This window comes from Lepus europaeus, chromosome 13 (assembly GCF_033115175.1).
Source record: "Lepus europaeus isolate LE1 chromosome 13, mLepTim1.pri, whole genome shotgun sequence".
Lineage (NCBI taxonomy): Eukaryota > Metazoa > Chordata > Mammalia > Lagomorpha > Leporidae > Lepus > Lepus europaeus.
In genome coordinates, this window is record NC_084839.1 from 98,625,137 (window position 1) to 98,649,992 (window position 24,856).

General features: G+C 45.2%; 1 protein-coding gene across 1 annotated transcript in view; it reads right to left on the minus strand.

Annotated features, from left to right (window-relative positions):
• Nucleotides 1–13,747: 13,747 nt before the first annotated feature.
• Nucleotides 13,748–24,856, minus strand: part of LOC133772438 (outer dynein arm-docking complex subunit 2-like) — a 70,323-nt gene continuing 59,214 nt past the window's right edge. The window contains 1 exon segment of the mRNA XM_062208892.1: nucleotides 13,748–13,861. Within this exon segment, the coding sequence (XP_062064876.1) occupies nucleotides 13,748–13,861 (114 nt within the window).

The window sequence follows — 24,856 nt, forward strand, 5'->3', positions numbered from 1 at the left end:
AAGAACTTTCTCAGGTCTGGCCCTCCGGGATTGTGTATTGGCTGCTGGTGGCACTGAGCTATAAGAAGCTTGGGGGAACATCTCCAGATCATGCAGTGAGCAAAAATAGCCACAGGGCCCCAGAACTCACATAGCTTAGGTTTCGGAGGGGCCGGGTCTCTGTTCTGAGAAACTCCCTTGATCTGGCTCAGAGAGCTTCTGGTAGTGATGAGGCTACTTACCCAATTGTCACTCAGACCTTAGCTTTCTAGAGTGGATTTTTATAAAGATTTTATTTATTTGAGAGATAGAGTTGCAGACAGTGAGAGGGAGAGACAGAGAGAAAGTTCTTCCATCTGCTGGTTAACTCTCCAAATGGCTGCAATGGCTGGAGCTGGGGCGATTAGAAGCCAGGAGCCAGAAGCTTCTCCCACACTGGTGCAGGGGCCCAAGCACTTGGGCCATCTTCTACTGCTTTCCCAGGCCATAGCAGAGAGCTGGATAGGAAGAGGAGCCGAGACTAGAACCGGTGCCCATATGGGATGCTGGTGCTGCAGGCGGAGGATTAACCTACTGCGCCACAGCGCCGGCCCCTCTAGAGCGGATTTAAAGTCAGTGAGGACTGTGCACTGCTGTATTTGGGGCTGCTAGACTCTCACGGCGGTAGGAGTTGCAGTGCTATCCTTCAACCAGGGACCAGGGAGGCGCTGTGACGTGCTCTGTTCCTCTATCTGCTGGCTCTGAAGAGTCTCTGTGCATTTGCAGTTCTTGTAACTTCTTAACGGAAGTTTTCCCTCAATCTCTTGGAAATGTGGTTTTTCCTTTGTTGTTTTGGTACTTTTCTGTAGCTGAGGTGGGTGTGGGTCCTTTCCAGTCAGTCATCTTCATCTTGTACGAGATTTTTTTTCTTTTTTTTAATTAATTTTTTTTTTTGACAGGCAGAGTGGACAGTGAGAGAGAGAGACAGAGAGAAAGGTCTTCCTTTACCATTTGTTCATTCCCCAATGGCTGCTGTGGCGGGCTCACTGCGCTGATCCGAAGCCAGGAGCCAGGTGCTTCCTCCTGGTCTCCCATGTGGGTGCAGGGCCCAAGGACTTGGGCCATCCTCCACTGCACTCCCGGGCCACAGCAGAGAGCTGGCCTGGAAGAGGGGCAACCGGGATAGAATCCGGCGCCCGGACTGGGACTAGAACCCCGTGTGCCAGCGCCGCAGGTGGAGGATTAGCCTATTGAGCTGCGTCGCTGGCCAGGAGATTTTCTTTCTCTAATCTGGGGGAGGCTGGCTCCCCTTTCAACAAGAAGTAGGTACAAAAGAATGACTTTTTCCTTTACCCCTCAAGAATGAAGAGTTAAATGTCTCAAAAGTTTTTTTTAAACAGAGTATGGGATTTAAGTAGGAGGTGGGCAAAAGGAAGGGTCAGGGAATTCAATATAGGTTACTCAACAGAGTTTGTTTACCAGAGAATGTTCTAGGTAGGCTTATCTTGCAGCATTGTACCCAAGAGGGCCAGGCCACCAATCAACCAATGACATTGCGAGAAACCCGACAGAGCTAGAGTTTTAAACATGCAGTGTATGAAGATGTATGTTGCCTGAGCAAGAGGGTCCTCCTGCTCCCAGCTCCTGGACACTCCTCTGATCTTTGCTTTAAAAGCCCTTGCAAAGTGTTTCTCTTAGAGGTGGTTTCTCTTTGGAAATATCCCTCCCCATTGTATCCTTTACTTGTCACAAGTAAATTATGCTGTCCTTTGACCAAATTCTGCTCACCTCCCAAGTGAATGGACCTCTCATGTCTGCTAACACTATTTTCCTCATATTAACAAACCCTATATTTTACAAATGTGTCATGCCATCCTGTTTGTGAACTGAGAATCTCTCTTAGGAAGTAGGAAGACCATCTGCGTTGGAAGTTTCCAAATGATAGAAGCATACAATTAATTGAGAGCGTTTTTATTTAAAAAAGTAATTCAATAAACATGGTGGACACAGGGTAGTTGACAGTGATCTATTATATATAATATAAGCAAATAGAAGTCCCAAGGCTCCAATCATGAAGTCATATCGAAGAAGGCTAAATGTTGATCACCTTGATTTGAATGGAACATTATATACACACACTGAAATGTTGCACTGTAGCCGATAAATATGTAGTTATTGTTAGCAATTATTTTAAAAAAAATCTATTCATGTGTGAATTAGAGTAAAAACCATGGATGAGCAAAAGAATTAACAAAAATCATTCTTCTTTCACTATATAAACCACCTGTTTATAGTTGATGCATATGTCATGACCTTTTGTCACTGGGACTAACATTCATACTATTTCAAATGTGCTCACACTGTGAATATATTGCTTTAGAACACGTTTTGCAGCTTAATATCTTCTGAAGATGTCTATGCCATTCACTATTTTTTAAAAGATGTATTCATCTTTTAAAAGAGAGGGAGGGAGGGAGAGGGGAAGGAGGAGAGAGAGAGAGAGAGAGAGAGAGAGAGAGAGAGAGAGATACACATTTCATCTACTGGTTCACTCTCTACATTTCCCCAACATCTGAGACTAGGCAATGTCAAAGCCAGGAGCTAGGAACTCTATTGTGTCTTCCATGAGGTGGCAGGAATCCAAGCACTTAGATCATCACCTGCTGCCTCCCAGGCACATTAGTAAGAAGCAAAGAGTAGCTGGGACTTGAACTAGCACTCCAGTATGGAACACAGGCATCCCTGACAATGGGTTAACCTGCTGCACCACAGTGCCCACCCCTCTGTGAGAGTAACTCTTATTCTACAGCACGTTTTCTTTGGGGTGGCTGAGCCATAATTGAATCAATGTCTTCCTAACATTTAACCATTATAAATTGTGTGGTGAATACCACTGTAGATATCCTCTGGATATGATTAAAAAGACTTGGGTGCCAGTGCTGTGGCACAGCAGATTAAAGCCCTGGTTTTAAGTGCCGGCATCTCAAAAGCTGCAAGCCAGAAAGAATGTCGGGAGATTTTACACTCCTAAAGACCTAGATTGGAGGGGCCAGTGCTGTAGCACAGCAGGTTAAAGCCCCCGCCTGAAGTGCCCGCATCCCATATGTCCGCCTGTTCTAGTCCGGGCTGCTCCTCTTCCAATCCAGCTCTCTGCTATGGCCTGCGAAAGCAGCAGGAGACGGCCCAAGTCCTTGGACCCCTGCACCCACATGGGAGACCTGAAAGAAACTCTTGGCTGGCTTCGGATCGCCGCAGCTCCGGCTGTTGAGGCCATCTGGGGAGTTAGCCAGCGGATGGAAGACCTCTCTCTCTGTCTACCTCTCTCTGTAACTCTGTCATGCAAATAAATAAAATAAATCTTTAAAAAGATAAATAATTAAAAAGACACAACACTATAAACCTTTTGACCTGTGCTCCCAAATTGCCCTTGCAGAATGATTGTGCCCATTTAGGTAACCTCTAGGAAGATCTCAAAGGCTCTATTTCATCAACTCTGCTGTATTTCAAATGATTTCATGACTACAAAAACTATGCCTGCATGTAGTAGCATCACACACCACTTGGTTTTCTTTCTTATCTATTTTCATTTGAGGGGAGAGTTCTACTTTTTACACTTGGTACATACAATGTATTTGTATGTATCATACACATAATGTATTTAATGTATTTGAGGTAGTGGATTTTCTTACTGTTCTCACTAAATCACAGGAATGTACATAGATTACTAATGAAGTAAGATCAAACACCTTAAATTATTTGAACTGGGAAATTTTATCTTGTTAACCATACTTACCAGGTTAAAAAAAAAAAAAGGATTTACTCACTGTTCTTGGTTGTTTGTTTATCAACAACTGAGATTCTCATTTTCTGAAGTGGAAATATATTTTCCAAATATTTTAAATCATAATGTTCTGTGCAAATGCCTTAGAGATGTATAGTGGTAACGTCAGAATGTATCAAATAACAGGATGACAATGTCAGGGCCTAAGCAAACTAACTCCCCCCTCACTTTCAAAAGCTAGAAAGGTTTTTAAAAAGAAACAAGTTACTAGTAGGAAAAATCATCCCGATAGCATCAAAGGAACACTGAGTGCAAACAGCAAAACAGCAGAAGGGTCATGGCAAGTGTTTCCAAAAGCAAAACTTGCAGACCCAGGAGACTGGAAGATTAAAGAGTATCTATTTTAAACTCCTTCTGCTTTAAACTGAAGCCTTTTCACACTGAAATAGCCGCCCATTACCAGGATGGCAAATTATATGAAGCCCAAAATGGAACTTTTCCACTGAAACTTATAAAGAATTGAGGCTGAAGAATTAAGGTTGCCAACCCAAAATAGCACAAAATAAACACACCACAAAACACAAAAATTTTGAAAAATAAAAAATAAGTGCTCTCACAGTGTGTGTTAGCCTAACGGTGCGCGTTGATCAGCACGTATGTTCTCTGAAAGCTGTGCGAGCTATCACTGGCTTTGACAATTTTCTAGAAATCAGTTTATTATGTCATTTAACAAAAATAATCCAAAAATGTTTATTTAAATTCAATTTCCCACGTGTTTTCTCTAAAAGCAGCAATGTTTCTGCTGTTTATTAAAGAGAAGTTCCTACTTAGAAATATACAAGCAAATTTTCATGTTAATTTTCTGTGTTTCCAAGTGCTTAGTTTCTTCTGAAGTTGCACCATTGCTTTTAATTCATGCATTTATTAACAGCGTAAGAAGGCCTAATTTTATCGAGCACACTGTGAAGAAAAAAACCTTCCCTCTCAACATTTGTAGGATTCTTTTTGTTGTTTATCCTGTTATTTCTCTTCATTCCAAGGACTTGCTACTTTTTTTTTTTTTTTTTGACAGGCAGAGTGGACAGTGAGAGAGCGAGACAGAGAGAAAGGTCTTCCTTTGCCATTGGTTCACACTCCAATGGCCGCTGTGGCCGGCGTGCTGCAGCCACCGTACAGATCCGAAGCCAGGAGCCAGGTGCTTCTTCTGGTCTCCCATGCGGGTGCAGGGCCCAAGGACTTGGGCCATCCTCCACTGCACTCCCGGGCCATATCAGAGAGCTGGCCTGGAGGATGGGCAACTGGGACGAATCTGGTGCCCCAGCTGGGACTAGAACCCAGGGTGCCAGTGCCACAGGTGGAGGATTAGCCTATTGAGCTGCGGCGCCGGCCAGGACTCACTACTTTCAAGAGAATTTTAAAATCTGATTATCACAGTAGAAGGTTCTGTTAATAATCATATAACAATAGTAGGTTAATTCATTTCCTAGAGTTGTCATAATGCATGATTTTTAAGTGTATTTTTAATACTATGAAACAATGGCTTTAATGTCAGAAACTGTTGAGGGTGTTTTTTTGAGTTAGAAATAACATGTATACATAATTTATGTTTTCCTTTCATATACATACACACATGTATAGCTTTCCAATAAAATTAGAAAAATGAATCAGCCAGTAAACACCCTCAGCAACAGATATTTCTTCCTTGTGTATTTTTAAATTTTTAAAAAAATTTTATTAATATAAAGAGAACAGATTTCACGTATTTCATAGGTAGAGTTCTTTTTTTTAAAAAAGATTTATTTATTTGAAAGTCAGAGTTACACATGGAGACGAGGAGAGGCAGAGAGAGAGAGAGGTCTTCCAACCACTGGTTCACTCTCCAGTTGGCCGCAATGACCGGAGCTGTGCTGATCTGAAGCCAGGAGCCAGGAGCTTCCTCCAGGTCTCCCACACAGATGCAGGGGCCCAAGGACTTGGGCCATCCCCCACTGCCCTCCTAGGCTGTAGCAGAGAACTGGATAGGAAGCGGAGCAGCTGGGACTCAAACTGGCGCCCATATGGGATGCTGGTGCTGCAGGCGGTGGCTTTACCCATTATGCCACAGTGCCAGTCACTCTTAGGTACAGTTCTAAGACAAAAGTGTTTATCTAAATTTAATCCTTAGTTTTAGCATTAATACTATTTTCTTGTTCATCTTCTCCTCTTTCATAACCTCTGAAAATAGATTGTTTTAAAAAACATTAAAACAGTTAGAAGTGCCTTATATTTTTAACAGAGCATCCATGATTGGTATTGATGCAGGCAGATAGGTGGCTTGCAAGCAAAGAGGAACTGAAGACTGCCAGCATTGCCACAGCCCCACCCCTTTCCATGTGGCTCCAACAGGGCTGCAGTTCCAGCACACCATTCCCCTCCACGCACCTGGGCCCCGCTTCCCATCATGCACCAGATGCCATGACACATTCCCTCTGATGACCATGTGTGTGCTGCAGCCCCACATGGAGATGCCATGACACTTTCCCTCTGATGACCATGTGTGTGCTGCAGCCCCACATGGAGAGGCCATGACACATTCCCTCTGATGACCATGTGTGTGCTGCAGCCCCACATGGAGATGCCATGACACTTTCCCTCTGATGACCATGTGTGTGCTGCAGCCCCACATGGAGATGCCATGACACTTTCCCTCTGATGACCATGTGTGTGCTGCAGCCCCACATGGAGAGGCCATGACACTTTCCCTCTGATGACCATGTGTGTGCTGCAGCCCCACATGGAGAGGCCATGACACTTTCCCTCTGATGACCAGTGTGTGCTGCAGCCCCACATGGAGAGGCCATGACACATTCCCTCTGATGACCATGTGTGTGCTGCAGCCCCACATGGAGAGGCCATGACACTTTCCCTCTGATGACCATGTGTGTGCTGCAGCCCCACATGGAGATGCCATGACACTTTCCCTCTGATGACCATGTGTGTGCTGCAGCCCCACATGGAGATGCCATGACACTTTCCCTCTGATGACCATGTGTGTGCTGCAGCCCCACATGGAGAGGCCATGACACATTCCCCATAGATGACCATGTGTGTGCTGCAGCCCCACATGGAGAGGCCATGACACTTTCCCTCTGATGACCAGTGTGTGCTGCAGCCCCACATGGAGATGCCATGACACTTTCTCTCTGATGACCATGTGTGTGCTGCAGCCCCACATGGAGATGCCATGACACTTTCCCTCTGATGACCAGTGTGTGCTGCAGCCCCACATGGAGAGGCCATGACACATTCCCTCTGATGACCATGTGTGTGCTGCAGCCCCACATGGAGAGGCCATGACACTTTCCCTCTGATGACCAGTGGGTGCTGCAGCCCCACATGGAGATGCCATGACACTTTCCCTCTGATGACCAGTGTGTGCTGCAGCGCCACATGGAGATGCCATGACACTTTCCCTCTGATGACCAGTGGGTGCTGCAGCCCCATATGGAGATGCCATGACACTTTCCCTCTGATGACCATGTGTGTGCTGCAGCCCCACATGGAGAGGCCATGACACTTTCCCTCTGATGACCATGTGTGTGCTGCAGCCCCACATGGAGAGGCCATGACACATTCCCCATAGATGACCATGTGTGTGCTGCAGCCCCACATGGAGAGGCCATGACACTTTCCCTCTGATGACCATGTGTGTGCTGCAGCCCCACATGGAGATGCCATGACACTTTCCCTCTGATGACCATGTGTGTGCTGCAGCCCTACATGGAGAGGCCATGACACATTCCCCATAGATGACCATGTGTGTGCTGCAGCCCCACATGGAGAGGCCATGACACTTTCCCTCTGATGACCATGTGTGTGCTGCAGCCCCACATGGAGATGCCATGACACTTTCCCTCTGATGACCATGTGTGTGCTGCAGCCCCACATGGAGATGCCATGACACTTTCCCTCTGATGACCATGTGTGTGCTGCAGCCCCACATGGAGAGGCCATGACACATTCCCTCTGATGACCATGTGTGTGCTGCAGCCCCACATGGAGAGGCCATGACACTTTCCCTCTGATGACCATGTGTGTGCTGCAGCCCCACATGGAGAGGCCATGACACTTTCCCTCTGATGACCATGTGTGTGCTGCAGCCCCACATGGAGAGGCCATGACACATTCCCTCTGATGACCATGTGTGTGCTGCAGCCCCACATGGAGATGCCATGACACTTTCCCTCTGATGACCAGTGTGTGCTGCAGCCCCACATGGAGATGCCATGACACTTTCCCTCTGATGACCAGTGTGTGCTGCAGCCCCACATGGAGAGGCCATGACACTTTCCCTCTGATGACCAGTGTGTGCTGCAGCCCCACATGGAGAGGCCATGACACTTTCCCTCTGATGACCATGTGTGTGCTGCAGCCCCACATGGAGAGGCCATGACACTTTCCCTCTGATGACCATGTGTGTGCTGCAGCCCCACATGGAGAGGCCATGACACTTTCCCTCTGATGACCATGTGTGTGCTGCAGCCCCACATGGAGATGCCATGACACATTCCCCATAGATGACCATGTGTGTGCTGCAGCCCCACATGGAGAGGCCATGACACTTTCCCTCTGATGACCAGTGGGTGCTGCAGCCCCACATGGAGAGGCCATGACACTTTCCCTCTGATGACCAGTGTGTGCTGCAGCCCCACATGGAGAGGCCATGACACTTTCCCTCTGATGACCAGTGTGTGCTGCAGCCCCACATGGAGAGGCCATGACACTTTCCCTCTGATGACCATGTGTGTGCTGCAGCCCCACATGGAGAGGCCATGACACTTTCCCTCTGATGACCATGTGTGTGCTGCAGCCCCACATGGAGAGGCCATGACACTTTCCCTCTGATGACCATGTGTGTGCTGCAGCCCCACATGGAGATGCCATGACACATTCCCCATAGATGACCATGTGTGTGCTGCAGCCCCACATGGAGAGGCCATGACACTTTCCCTCTGATGACCAGTGGGTGCTGCAGCCCCACATGGAGAGGCCATGACACTTTCCCTCTGATGACCAGTGTGTGCTGCAGCCCCACATGGAGAGGCCATGACACTTTCCCTCTGATGACCATGTGTGTGCTGCAGCCCCACATGGAGAGGCCATGACACTTTCCCTCTGATGACCAGTGTGTGCTGCAGCCCCACATGGAGAGGCCATGACACATTCCCTCTGATGACCATGTGTGTGCTGCAGCCCCACATGGAGAGGCCATGACACTTTCCCTCTGATGACCATGTGTGTGCTGCAGCCCCACATGGAGATGCCATGACACTTTCCCTCTGATGACCATGTGTGTGCTGCAGCCCCACATGGAGATGCCATGACACTTTCCCTCTGATGACCATGTGTGTGCTGCAGCCCCACATGGAGAGGCCATGACACATTCCCCATAGATGACCATGTGTGTGCTGCAGCCCCACATGGAGAGGCCATGACACTTTCCCTCTGATGACCAGTGTGTGCTGCAGCCCCACATGGAGATGCCATGACACTTTCTCTCTGATGACCATGTGTGTGCTGCAGCCCCACATGGAGATGCCATGACAATTTCCCTCTGATGACCAGTGTGTGCTGCAGCCCCACATGGAGAGGCCATGACACATTCCCTCTGATGACCATGTGTGTGCTGCAGCCCCACATGGAGATGCCATGACACTTTCCCTCTGATGACCATGTGTGTGCTGCAGCCCCACATGGAGAGGCCATGACACTTTCCCTCTGATGACCATGTGTGTGCTGCAGCCCCACATGGAGAGGCCATGACACTTTCCCTCTGATGACCAGTGTGTGCTGCAGCCCCACATGGAGAGGCCATGACACTTTCCCTCTGATGACCAGTGGGTGCTGCAGCCCCACATGGAGATGCCATGACACTTTCCCTCTGATGACCAGTGTGTGCTGCAGCCCCACATGGAGATGCCATGACACTTTCCCTCTGATGACCAGTGGGTGCTGCAGCCCCATATGGAGATGCCATGACACTTTCCCTCTGATGACCATGTGTGTGCTGCAGCCCCACATGGAGAGGCCATGACACTTTCCCTCTGATGACCATGTGTGTGCTGCAGCCCCACATGGAGAGGCCATGACACATTCCCCATAGATGACCATGTGTGTGCTGCAGCCCCACATGGAGAGGCCATGACACTTTCCCTCTGATGACCATGTGTGTGCTGCAGCCCCACATGGAGATGCCATGACACTTTCCCTCTGATGACCATGTGTGTGCTGCAGCCCTACATGGAGAGGCCATGACACATTCCCCATAGATGACCATGTGTGTGCTGCAGCCCCACATGGAGAGGCCATGACACTTTCCCTCTGATGACCATGTGTGTGCTGCAGCCCCACATGGAGATGCCATGACACTTTCCCTCTGATGACCATGTGTGTGCTGCAGCCCCACATGGAGATGCCATGACACTTTCCCTCTGATGACCATGTGTGTGCTGCAGCCCCACATGGAGAGGCCATGACACATTCCCTCTGATGACCATGTGTGTGCTGCAGCCCCACATGGAGAGGCCATGACACTTTCCCTCTGATGACCATGTGTGTGCTGCAGCCCCACATGGAGATGCCATGACACTTTCCCTCTGATGACCATGTGTGTGCTGCAGCCCCACATGGAGAGGCCATGACACATTCCCTCTGATGACCATGTGTGTGCTGCAGCCCCACATGGAGATGCCATGACACTTTCCCTCTGATGACCATGTGTGTGCTGCAGCCCCACATGGAGATGCCATGACACTTTCCCTCTGATGACCATGTGTGTGCTGCAGCCCCACATGGAGAGGCCATGACACATTCCCCATAGATGACCATGTGTGTGCTGCAGCCCCACATGGAGATGCCATGACACTTTCCCTCTGATGACCATGTGTGTGCTGCAGCCCCACATGGAGATGCCATGACACTTTCCCTCTGATGACCATGTGTGTGCTGCAGCCCCACATGGAGAGGCCATGACACTTTCCCTCTGATGACCATGTGTGTGCTGCAGCGCCACATGGAGATGCCATGACACATTCCCCATAGATGACCATGTGTGTGCTGCAGCCCCACATGGAGATGCCATGACACTTTCCCTCTGATGACCAGTGTGTGCTGCAGCCCCACATGGAGATGCCATGACACTTTCCCTCTGATGACCAGTGTGTGCTGCAGCCCCACATGGAGAGGCCATGACACTTTCCCTCTGATGACCAGTGTGTGCTGCAGCCCCACATGGAGAGGCCATGACACTTTCCCTCTGATGACCATGTGTGTGCTGCAGCCCCACATGGAGAGGCCATGACACTTTCCCTCTGATGACTATGTGTGTGCTGCAGCCCCACATGGAGAGGCCATGACACATTCCCCATAGATGACCATGTGTGTGCTGCAGCCCCACATGGAGATGCCATGACACATTCCCCATAGATGACCATGTGTGTGCTGCAGCCCCACATGGAGAGGCCATGACACTTTCCCTCTGATGACCAGTGGGTGCTGCAGCCCCACATGGAGAGGCCATGACACTTTCCCTCTGATGACCAGTGGGTGCTGCAGCCCCACATGGAGAGGCCATGACACTTTCCCTCTGATGACCATGTGTGTGCTGCAGCCCCACATGGAGATGCCATGACACTTTCCCTCTGATGACCATGTGTGTGCTGCAGCCCCACATGGAGAGGCCATGACACATTCCCTCTGATGACCATGTGTGTGCTGCAGCCCCACATGGAGATGCCATGACACTTTCCCTCTGATGACCATGTGTGTGCTGCAGCCCCACATGGAGATGCCATGACACTTTCCCTCTGATGACCATGTGTGTGCTGCAGCCCCATATGGAGATGCCATGACACTTTGAAGACTTCCCCAAAAAGGGACAGAGAAGCACACTGTACTAAAGTTCCCCCAACCCCCAGCCCATTTTCATATACATTTATGGCAACCCTACGCTATTAAAGGACAGCCCCAACTTTGGTGGGGGTGGCAGCTCTTCTTCCCTCATTTAGAGAAGCTGCCCACAGTCATATCTGAGTGTGCATTATCCCTTCAAATAAATACTGCCCTCTGTACACCTTCATGCCTTTTTCTTGAATTCTTTAATAAGTGGAGGGCAGGGCTGGCGCCGCGGCTCACTAGGCTAATCCTCCACCTAGCGGCGCCAGCCCCCCGGGTTCTAGTCCCTGTTGGGGCACCGGATTCTGTCCCGGTTGCCCCTCTTCCAGGCCAGCTCTCTGCTGTGGCCCGGGAGTGCAGTGGAGGATGGCCCAGGTTCTTGGGCCTTGCACCCCATGGGAGACCAAGACAAGCACCTGGCTCCTGGCTTCGGATTAGCACGGTGCGCCGGCTGCAGTGCGCCGGCCGCGCCGGCCATTGCAGGGTGAACCAACGGCAAAAAGGAAGACCTTTCTGTCTCTCTCACTGTCCACTCTGCTTGTTAAAAAAAATAAGTGGAGGGAAGAGCGTATACAAATTATTGTCATTTAATTCTAATTAATCAAAGATCTCCAAATTATGATAATCATATACAGTATTTATATTTTCAAAAAAATCTCCCTGACTTCTCTTCAAAGCATTCACAGATTATCAGTTTACACAGCTGAGACACACAAAGCCATATTTCTGGCCAATATTTGATTCTCAGGACAGTTAGTTCCCAAACCTGTCAGCAAACCAAGGCTATATTTGTGACCTGATAAAATGCTATTAATTCTTTGTAGCCAGTTTTAAAAACATACTTCATGTGCTTAAAACAAGTTCAGGAACTCAAGGCAATCTTATGCTTACATTAGTATAAATTAATTTTTTTTCAGTAGAAGTGTTGGCTCCCTGTGAGGGAAATAAAACACATAGTTGTTTATGCTCTGTGATGTCTGAAGTGAAACATCCTCACTGCTTATTGTGATGGTTAATTTTATGGTGTCAGTTTGACTGGATTAGGAACACTTAGACCTGGAAACGTTGTATTGGGTGTCTGTGAGGACATGTCCCAGGGAGATTAGCAGTGAGTCTGGATGCAGCCTGGGCTGCACCCCTGTGGGCTGGGGGTGTGGGGAGACTAGTTGGGAAGGTGAGCTTGCCTCTCAGAGACTGGGGACAAGTTCCTCTCCTACCTCCGACAGCGGCTGCTGGCCTCTGGACTCCAGCACCACGCCAGGATCCACTTGCTGGCAACTCAGGCTTTTCTATCTCAAACTGAGACTCCCATCCTCAACTCTTGTTTGGAGGTCCTCAGACTTGGACTGAGCCATACGACTGGCATTCCAGGCTCTCCAGCCCCGATAATGTACTGGACTTCTCAGCTGCCACAATTGTGGGTCAAACTCCCTAGTAAATTATTTTATATTTTTATATTCATGTCCAATCAATTCTGTATTTCTAGAGAACCCAGATACACTTGGGATTTGCCTTATCTGTGTGATGAGTTACATATTATCTTCTTGATACTTTGACAGTATTTGGGATGACCTCAGGATGATCTCTCAAAGTCTCAAAGTCTAACTGCTTAACTATGACTTGCATTTAATAGCAGTTTATGAAATCCGCACATCTTCTCAAGGCTCTTCTGTGGGATGCAAGTGATCAAATGGGCAAAGCCATCATGACTGGGCTGTTGAAGCTTGGACAGGAGGGCATTCTACAATGAAGAACCACTAGGAAACTGCATGATGGGAAGGCTGTGTCCTTTATTAACATCACCATAAATACAAAAGCATCACCAGAACACACATATATTGTATACATATATTCTTGGGAAATTATCACAAAGCAGTTCACCACATGGCTGATCCCTAAAACTTAAATAGGATAAAAATATCCATGCAATGTTTAGTTGAAAAGCATCCTTTGCATTTTCATTTAGACAGTTTAAGGGGTTTGCTAATAAAAATTTCCCAATTTAGGCTCCCTGGATATGGGAGTAACGTGTTCTGCATTATGTAAAATTCAATAGCTTGCAATGTCTGTTAAACTTCAAGTGTATCTTGCCTTTTCCGTGGCAAGAGCCAGCCTTCGGATGTTGGATATGCAACCAGCTGCGGCTTCCTGGAGGTCCTGATCAGGGGACCCAACCATATCCAGTAGAAGCTGTCACACACAAAGGGGAGGAGGAGAAGGGAAATAAAAAATAATTTAAAGACACAGAGTTAGGCTGTCAAAATAATTCTAAATAATAAATGTGTGAAAAAGCAATAGAAAAGTTGAGAAATTCCATTTAGGCAAATGCAAACCCAACTGATGCCTAAATCTGATGCAGGACATATTTCAAACAATTCTCATATTTTCGTTTTCTGGAGCTGGACTAGACCCCTTTCTCCCTCCTTTCTTTGGACACAGAACTGCTAGGAGTTCTGCTTCTTAAGTTTCTCTCACATCTTTCCTGGCTTTTCCACTTCCCAGGTCAAGCAAGCAGCATATCATGACTAGATTGAGTATAACTCTTAAACTCTCTTAATTCCAGCCCACCTGATCATGTCACTCCTTAATTTTATGAGTCCCATAATGGAGACTTTGGTTGACTCCCAGTGCTAAATAACTAATCTGTCCTGTTAGGATATTTGCAGTCTGGCCTCAGTTGGTCTTTCCTGTCACTCATCTTTCTCCTGCTTTGCTAAGTACTCAAAGGACACACATGTCCCACCCTCTGCTACAAATACTTTCCCATCCCCTCTCTGACCATGTAGAATTCACCAGTCTTTCAAGATGGGTCCAGTCAACTTGTCTAAAACAGCCTCCACTGATCTCCACTGAACAAAACGCCATTTCTTCCTCATAAGAACTTGTAGAGTTCACTCAAATGCCTGTCACTATGCTCATTCTCCACCCTTTTGAACAGAAAGTCTGGGGAGTGTTTGTGTCCTTTAGATTATAAATGCTTGAAGAAATTCAGGCTATGATATAGTGTCTAGTACATGGTAGAAGCCAAGTATATGTCAAATAAACAAATTAGGACTTTTAAAATATAGCAATAGAAGAAGATTCCAAGATGGCAGAATAGGGAGGGAGTTTACGCTCTAGTCTAGGTGAAGATAGTTTAAAAAAAGAAATAGTGGAGCAATTTCAGGGAAGAGTCAGGGAGAAAACTGCAGTGGAAACTCCATGGAAGTTGGAGGGACACTGTGGATTTATGTGGAGGGTGTGGATGCTCAGTATGGGCATGGACACAACACAGGACCCCAGCAGCAGCTTTGGAGAGTGAGGTGAGACCAGACTGCAGCAGCCAAGCCACTGGCAATAAAGCTGTGGGGAGAGCCTTGTGGGAGTCTGGCCTGGAGCCCTGCAGGGGACAGTGTACATGCCAACCTAGAGGGGAAAAAAGGGGCATGTATCTCTCGCCCTGACCCCCCTGACAATGGCACCCTGTAAACCAGCTGAGAGAGGGCGGGTGCCATTTTGGACACATGTAACAGCTTCACCAGCTTGTGTCTGAAGCCCAGCAACCAGCCAAGAGGAGATGTCCGAGTCTGGCTGGGAGGATTGGTGGGGGCTGTGCCCCATGTAGGACTGTGAGGACTTCCCAGAAGGTCACAGACTCTGGGGTGCATAGGCGATATCCGCAGGCTGCTGGCTCTGGGAGTATCTCTGCCTCTCTGTGGATGAGACGGACCGGCAGGGCAGAGTAGATCCTTGGCACCACATGACTGTGGGAGCCTTGTGTGCTGGAACTGTGGAAACACTGTGGTTGCGTCGGATGGCACAGGGTGTGACTGGGTCACTGGACAGTCATTGTGGGTGGCTCCAAACACTCAGGGCTTCCTAATTGCCAGGAGTGGGTCATTGCTGTGGGATCCCTGCTCACCCTGAGGACTGCACGGGTCCTCTGTGTGGTTCTTGTGGCAGCACGGATAAATATTGCACCCACTGGAGCTAGTGCCAGGCACTGGCTAACTTTGGAGGAGAGGAGTTGAGGGTGAGGCTATGCCAACAGAGCTGATCAAACCTCCCCTCTGACAAAAAAAAAAAAAAAAAAAGAAAAAGAAAAAGAAAAAAGAAATCTACCAACCCACATGGGTGTCACCTTGGATACTCCCCTTACCCTGGAGCACTGAACAGAGCTCCATGGCCACACCCAGCACACACTGCTAGGTACTCACTTATAGAGCAGACACTCCACTAAGCCACAGAGGCACAGTACAAAGAAAAAAAAGCCATCAGAGGGAAAAAACACCAATAAGTATCTCCACAAATGTCTAAAAATAAACACAGAAATTCAGGAAACAACATTAAGGAAGGCAACATGAAGTCCCCAAAGGAACACAATAACACTTTAATACTAGAATGTGAAGATTAAGAGACTGATGAAATGCCAGAAATGGAATTTTAAAAATTAATCACAAATTACTCAGAAGTAATCAGAAGCAAATCCACAAATTAAAGAAATTCATACATGACATAAATGAAAATTTTTTTCTCATGAAATTGAGATTTTAAAGATAAAATGAAATATTAGACATGAAGAATTCAACACATCAGATTAAAAATGTGGTGGAAAGCCTTAACAATAGCCTCGATGAGGCAGAAGAAAGAATATCTGAGTTAGAAGACAACCCTCTGGAAATTTTAGTTAGATAAAAAAATAAAAAAGAAGAAGGAATTAGAAAAATTAGAAACAATGTTAGGTTTTATGGGATACTATCAAACAACCCAATATATGGGTCTTAGGAGTTCCTGAGGTGTGGAAGAGAGAATGGATTAGAAAGCCATTTTAGCTTAATAATTACAGAAAACTTCCTGAACAGAAGAAAGAAAGGGATATCCAAGTACAAGAATCATATAGAACTCCTGATAGATATGAGAAAAGATCTTCACCATGACACATTGTAGCCAAACTCTCCACAGTGAAACATGAAAAGATTCTAAAATGTATACAAGAGAAACACCAGGTTACTTTCAGAGGATCTTCAATTAGACTCATAGCTGATTTCTGATCAGAAATCCATAAGCTAGCAGAGAATGGCAAGATATAGTCCAAGTCTTCACAGAAAAAAACTGCCAACCAGAACACTGTACCCTGCAAAGGTCTCATTAATGAATGGAGGTGAAACAAAGACCTTCCACAACAAACAGAAATTGGAAGAATTTGTCACCAGTCATCCAGCTATACAAAAGATGCTTAAGGATGTGCTGCACACAGATATATGGTCATCACTGTGAAAGAATGTGAAGGCAGAAAATTGCACAGTAAAAATACAAATAAATCCAAAGTAAACAATCGGAATATTTATGGAAAAATGGGAGGGCCAAGTCGTTACTTCTCAATAGTCACCTTGAATAGTGGGAAATTATTTCAAAATTGTTGCTGTTTATTTAGAAAAAGAAAATAAGCAATCCTTTTTTTTTTTTAAAGATTTATTTATTTTTTACTTGAGAGTCAGAGTTACACAGATAGAGGAAAGGCAGAGAGAGGGAGAGAGAGAGAGAGCTCTTTCATCCATTGGTTCACTCCCCAATTGGCCAGTTACTGGCTACGGAACTCCGCTGATCCGAAGCCAGGAGCCAGGAGCTTCTTCCGGGTCTCCCACAAGGGTGCAGGGTCCCAAAGATTTGGGCCATCTTCTACTGCTTTCCCAGACCACAGTAGAGAGCTGGATCGGAAGTAGAGCAGCCAGGACTAGAACCGGCGCCCATATATGGGATGCTGGTGCTTCAGGCCAGGGCATTAACCCACTGTGCCACAGCTCTGGCCCAGACAATAAGCAATCCTTAACCATTAAATTATAATAACAATAGAAAATCTTGATGGTTGTAAGAATTTAAAGGGCGAAGAAATTTCAACCACTTGGAAAGATTTTGGGTGCTTTTTGCTAGGCTGTGTTTTACTGTTAATTATCTTTAAGCTAGTTTTTAGTATATTTAAATGTTGATAACAAGTATTTCCACCATACTAAAATTCTGTTGGCTGGGAATATTATAGTAAAAAGGGACAGACTGAGGATTTAAAAAAAATACTTATCCATGAATTCAATAGGATTTGAAAATTGCGTCTAGGGTAAGAAACTCTGTCACAGAGAAGCAGCCCAATAATATCTTTACATTTTGCTTTTTAAGCCAGTTTTTAAACTAATTTAATGTTAATTTAATTTTTGGCTAGTCTCTCACTATGGGACCAAAAGAAGATAGAGCGTATTTCCAGCAAGAATAGTGAAACTGACCCACTCAGTTCAGAGGAACCACATGTATTTGTACGGTACAAGATGAAGAAAAAAGGAAAGAAAAATAACAGTAACAGTTTGCTGTCACTTCCTAAACACCTATAACACTGCAATATTTTCAGTGGTTAACAAGTACTGTTTTGTTTGATCCTACTTACACTCCTGTTAGGTGGATGATATCCGTTTAACTGCTGGAGTACTTGTAATATGATAATTTCTTTTTAAAATCCTTCTTGTATTAATGAAAAGAATAGGTTTTTGTAAAATTTAATAGTTTGTGTGGGGCCCGGTGCTGTGGCACAGAAGGTTAACGCCCTGGCCTGAAGCGCTGGCATCCCATACGGGTGCCAGTTTGAGACCCAGCTGCTCCACTTCCAATTCAACTCTCTGCTATGGCCTGGGAAAGCTGTGAAAGATGGACCCTGCACCCAACATGGGAGACCTGGAAGAAGCTCTTGGCTCCTGGCTTCAGATTGGCGCAACCTCTGCCTGTTGCGCCGGCACCCCGGTCAGGGCGCTGGATTCTGTCCTGGTTGCTCCTCTTCCAGTCCAGCTTCCTGCTGTGGCCCGGGAGGGCAGTCGAGGATGGCCCAGGTCCTTGGGCCTTGCACCAGCATGGGAGACCAGGAGGAAGCACCTGGCTCCTGGCTTCGGATTGGCGCAGCGCGCCAGCCGCAACGCACTGGATGTAGTGGCCACGGAAAAAGGAAGATTAGCCCAGTGAGCCGCGGCACTGGCCATAAATAAGTCTTTAAAACAAAATAGTTTGTGTTCAGTGGATAAAGCTTCTGCCTCCAATGCTGGCATCTCATATGGGCACCGGTTCAAGACCTGGCTGCTCCACTTCTGATCCAGCTCCCTGCTAATATGCCTGGGAAAGCAGCAGCAGATGGCCTAAGTGTGTGGGCCCCGGCATCCATGTGGGAGGCCTAGGGGAAGCTCCTTTGGCATGGCCCAGCTTTGGACACCATGGCCATTTGGGGAGTGAAGCAGTGGATGGAGGACTTTCTCTCTCTCTTTCTCTTTTTCCCTCTCTCTTTCTGTAACTCTGCTTTTCAGAATAAATCTTAAAAGGAAAAAAAAAAACCCTAAAAACCTACTTTGTCTGTTGGTTTATTTATTTTGAGATGGCAGTTTAAATTTACATCATATTCAAAGGTTTGATGCTCCGCTACATACAGAATTCAGTGGATGGAGAGTAGGGGCCCATGATTCAGCAGTAGGATAGACAAAGGCTTATTGTGTATAAACAATAAGCAAATGAAAAATGTTCAATGTTAAGACACAAACTATAAAAAAATTTAATAAATTGTCCACTAGGTGGTGATATCGTGATACAGTTCAAAGTGTTCTTGAAGTTATTTATTAGTCTCAAACTTTTTATAGTTTTGAGTTGTTTTGAACCACAAAGCTTTATAGTCATCCATGTTTATTTATTATTATGCATTCAAAATGCTTCCAGAATTATTTGAAGCTAAGGTAAATATAAAAAACAATCAGTTTTGTGTCTTGAAGCTATGCATTAGGTGATTAACTTGGGGTGCCTTTCCATAAGGCATTGTTTACCTATCAGCCACTGTGTAAAGTGCTTTGCCCAGCTTCTCTCTCTTAATTTTCCTAACAGTTCTGCTGGGTTAGCACTGTTGAAAATTGTATTCTACACAGAGGAAACATAACATAGAAGCCCACGCTGACAGGAGAACAGGCTGAGCTGGGATTCCCAAGGCTGGGATGGGGGGGAAGGGGAAGGGTCTACCCTCAACTTTGTGACATTTTGTAAGAAACAGTTGTCATGAAGAGTGTGACTGTACTTCCTACCTTCTTAGGTCAGAAAAACGAGCCCCACACTAGTTTGGGCTGTAGGAACAGGCAACTGGCATGTAGTACAGGACAATTCAGCCATCGTCTACATCTTTGGATTTTTTTTAAATTGCTTGGAAGAACTTAAAGAGTCTTTATTTTATTTTTCTTTTTGACAGGCAGAGTGGACAGTGAGAGAGAGACAGAGAGAAAGAAAGGTCTTCCTTTGCCATTGGTTCACCCCCCCAATGGCCACTGCGGCCAGCGCACCGTGCTGATCCCAAGGCAGGAGCCAGGTGCTTCTCCTGGTCTCCCATGCGGGTGCAGGGCCCAAGCACTTGGGCCATCCTCCACTGCCTTCCTGGGCCACAGCAGAGAGCTGGCCTGGAAAAGGGGCAACTGGGACAGAATCTGGCGACCCGACCAGGATTAGAACCTGGTGTGCCAGCGCCGCAAGGCGGAGGATTAGCCTATTGAGCTGTGGCACCGGCCAAGAGTCTTTATTTTAAACTATCCAAAGGGTTTATAGCTTTATGTTTTGCTAGACATCATTCTCTAAAATGGAGATGCTTATTGGGCTTCTAAATTATATTGTAAATTCATGTCGTTTAAAACTGTGTTTTTTGAATGAACCTTTTTTTTATAAGAATAAAAGATGTTTCCCTTTAAAAAAAATAAATTTTCTCTGTCATTTACTTGTGCCCTGAGTTCTATTGTATTTTTCCCTCTATTTTCTATTTGTTATTATTTTTTTTCCGATCCTTGAGGTACAGCAATGAGTTGTCTGAGATCTTTCCAGTTTCTTAAATGAAGGCATCAAGTGCTGTAACCTTCCTTAGCACTACGTTTGCTGTCATCACATAGGTTTTGGTTTGCTGTGTTTCCATTTTCATCCATTTTAGTCTTAAAATTTCTTCTTTGATCCACTGGTTATTCAGATGTAAGTTCCTTCACTTCCACGTATTTTCGTAATTTCCTAAGTTTTTTTTATTATTATTGATTTTTAGTTTTATTGCATTGTTTTTAGAAAAGATAGTCTATTCTTTTAAATTTTTTGAAACTTGTTTTGTGGACTTCCATATAACCTATCCTGGAATATGTTCCATGTGTTGTAGAGAAAAATGTGTATTATAGAGCTACTGGATGGGGAGCTCTGTAGATGTCTGTTAGGTCCAATTAATCTGGGGCGCAACTTAGCTGTTTCTTTGTTTACATTCCGTGTGGCTGGTCTGCTATCTCTGAATATGGGCTGTTAAAGTCCCCTGTTATTATTGTATTGAAGTCTATCTCTCTAGGGCTATTAATGTTTGCTTACAGGTGCTCCAATCTTAGATTCATAAGTACACTAGTATTATTTCCCTTGGTAGACTGAATCTTTGCCATTATAAAATGACCTTCCTGATATCTTATTGTTTTTGATATAAAATCCATTTTATCTGAGAGAAGTAGGCTATTCTTCTTTTGGGTTCCATTCATATAAAATATCTTGTTCCATCTTTTCATTTTCAGTCTGTGTATTTTAGAAGTGAGATGAGATTCTTGTAGGCAGCATATATTTGGGTCCTGTTCTTTTATCCACTTGGTCACTTTACGGTTTTTAACTGGAGAATTTAGTCCACTGACATTTTAGGTACTTATTGAGAGTTAAGGTCTTGCTCCTGCTCCTTGGATACTTGTATTGTAGTTCCTTACTTTCTTTATCCCTCTCTTACAGTCTTTGTTTGTGGTTAAGTGATTTTCTCTCGTGGTACACTTTGAGTTCAGCTGCCATCCTTGCTCCCTCTTCCATACCCAAACTTTTCAGAGTGGCCTTATTTGCTCACTTCTTTGTCAAGGTTATCAGTAATCATTTTTGCTATGAATCCAGTGGGCACTGTTGGTTCCTGTCTTTTTTTACTTTTCAATATCATTTATCCCATTGTTTTTGCCCTTGTGCAAACAATATTCTCTTCTCTTGACTTCTTTAAAATTACAACAGCTTGTTTTGGTTGTTCTCTCTTTAATATTATGTTTGCTACTTTTGTGGAGTCCTATAACTCAGGGCATCATGGTATATTCAGCCTTTCATTTTTCCTTTATAAGCCCACCCAAGGGAAACACCATTCACTTTATTATTTCATGAACCAAGGTTCTCAAATCTGTGTCATTAATATTATATGCACACACACACACACTTATCAAGCATGATATATATACATATAGCCATTGTATATACTTACATACACACATATACACACTTATCAAGCATGGTATACATATATATATATATATATACACACACACACACACACACACATATAGCCATTGTATATACTTACACACAGAGAGAGAATATAGGCCTGGCTGAAGCATATTACCAGGAAGCTAGAATCGGAATCAGAAATTGAGCCATGATTTGAACCCAGGCACTTTAGACATGGGGTGTAAGCTTCTTCAGCTGTGCCAAAAGCTCACCCCTGTTGTTATAACAGCAGGAAAGGGACTAAGAGATAGAAATAAATAATATGAGAGAATAAATCAGTGAGATAGCCACTAGAGAAACAATAGTAAAAGATACACAAAACTAAGAGTTGGATTTTTGAAAGGATGAATAAAATGGGCAAACGTCATGCCTAAGGAAAACAGAGAAAATTTAAATAAATAAAATCAGAAATGAAAGTGCAGTCATTTCAAACAGGTCCCACAGAAATACAAAGGATCAGCGCTGGTGTTGTGGCACAGCAGGCTGAGCCACGGCCTGTGATGCTGGCATCCCACAGGAGCACCAGCCTGAGTCTCAGTGGCTCCACTTCTGATTCAGCTCCTTGCTAGCGAGCCTGGAAAAGCAGTGGGAAACAGACTAACGACTTGGGCCGCTGCACCCATGTGGGAGCCCTCAATGGAGTTCCTGGTTCCTAGTTTAGGTTTGACTACGATTTATTTAGTCTTGACACTGAAGACATAAATGATTTATATACCATGTTTACAATATTAGAACATTCTGAATTTGTATAGCTACTGTGACCAGTAAATTTTTAACCTGATATTTTCTTATCCAGTAGCATGTCTTTCTTTCAAGTTACAGATCTTCCTTTAGCACTTAGTGTAAAAACAGGTCTGGTGGAAACAAATTATCTTAGTTTTTGTCTGGGGATGTTTTTATCTCTCCCTGAAATCTCAAGGATAAAGCTGCGGAGCGCAGTTGGCAGTTTGTACCCTTTAGTACTGTGAAGGCTTGTCCCACCCTCCTCCAGCCTGGAAGCTTTCTCCTGTCAGATGAGCGGGGCCTCCTCCATGTGCTGTTTGCTTCCTTTCTCTTGCAGCTCTTTAACCTTGGAGACCTTGATTATGCTAAGGGTTGGGATGGGCTTGTTTGGGTGGTATCTGACTGGAGACTTTAGACCCACCTATTCCTAGATTATTGTTCCTTTTCCCAGATATAGGAAGTTTTGTCATTTACCTTTTAAACATGTTTTCTCCCTGCCATCAGCATTCTCAAGTCCCTCTTGAACCTTTATAACTTGGATATTCGCTCTTTTCATATTGTCCCAAAGTTCCTGTAAGCTTTCTTTATACCTCTTAATGCTTTTTTTTCTCCTCCAAGTACGCATTTTCAAATAGTTCAAGTTCATTGATTTTTTCTTTTCTGCTAATGGTGCTTTCCATCTAGTTTTCAGCTTCATTTAGTATACTTTTCAATTGCAAGATGCATATTTGACTTTAATTACTTCCATCTTTCAAATCTGTCAGAATATTAAATTTCTTCTGTTTTTTCTTGCATTTCATTGAATCTCCTTAAGATAGCCATTTTAAAATCTCTATGCATTTGAAAATTTCAGTTCTGACACCTTATTATGCTCATTAGGTGAGGTCGTGGTTTGGTCTATGACATCTTCTGTACACTAAAAGATTGGGTACAGTAATCTGGCTTCCTTTGTGACTTTCTTTCTAGAAAATTCTAAGCAGTCTATTTATTTTCTCTGAGCCTAAGGCTATCCTTGCTATATTACCAATAGATGGCATCCTAAGTTAAGGTTTGCCTTAGGTCCACTACTGATACATTTTTACAGAGTTAGTCCTACAATGCTTCCCAAACTCAAATTTTCCAAAATCTGCAGTCGATGTGTGTTTCAGAATGAACTGAGGAAGTGCTTTAAAAAAGAGGTAGCTCAGGTAATTCATCCCCACAAACCTCTCCCTGGGTCTGTGGTATGCTCAGACACCTCGTTTTGTGTTCATCAATACCTTGACAGTAGATCACACCCAAATCTGACAGCCCAGTGAAACCCGTGAATTCTGGAGGTAGCACCAAAGCCCAACTTGCTATGGTCTTCCTACTGCTGGGCTGGGCTCGTCTATCAACCATTGGTGACATTGGCTGGGACATAAAACTGATCAACCAGGACCATGGAACGCCACTTGGCACTGTAGCAGGTCAAGACAGTCTGTCTGCAGGCACGGGCTTGGCAACAAGGACCTCTAGCATTTGTTCCATGCTGGGATTATCAGCCTGGCACTGAGTCCCAAAACAGTCCTATAGTTCCTTGCTGCCTGCTTAAGGCCATGGTGGAGGGCGAATGATAGAGACAGTTCCTTAGCTACACTGGCAGGCACTGTGGGCGGGGGGTTGGGGGGACACATCTGGGTCTCACAGTCAACAGGCCCTGGGAAATCTTGGAGGCTTAAAAAGATCATAACATTCTGTCATTTGCAGCAACATGGATGGAACTGGAGATCATTATGGAAAAGATCAGACATAGAGAGACAAATACTGTGTGTTCTCACTCATATTTAGAAGCTAAGAGGTGCTCTCATAGAAGTAGGGAGCAGAATAGTGGTTACCAGAGTCTGGGAAAGGTGTGAGGGAGTGCGTATCAAGAAGATGGCTAACTGGTGCAGGGGTGCAACTGGACAGCAGGATAACTATGGCTGATAACAACTGAACATTTCAAAATATCTGCTACAGGATACTGAATGACCACAACACAAAGACAGGACACATTTCTGAAGTGACAGTTATGCTAATTACCATCATGCATTGTACACATGCACTGAGATATCACACTGTGCCCCCCGAATACACACGATCGCCATGTGTCAATTAGAAAGATATTGGAAAAGTAGAAAAAGGCTGTCAAGGCTTAGTCTAGTG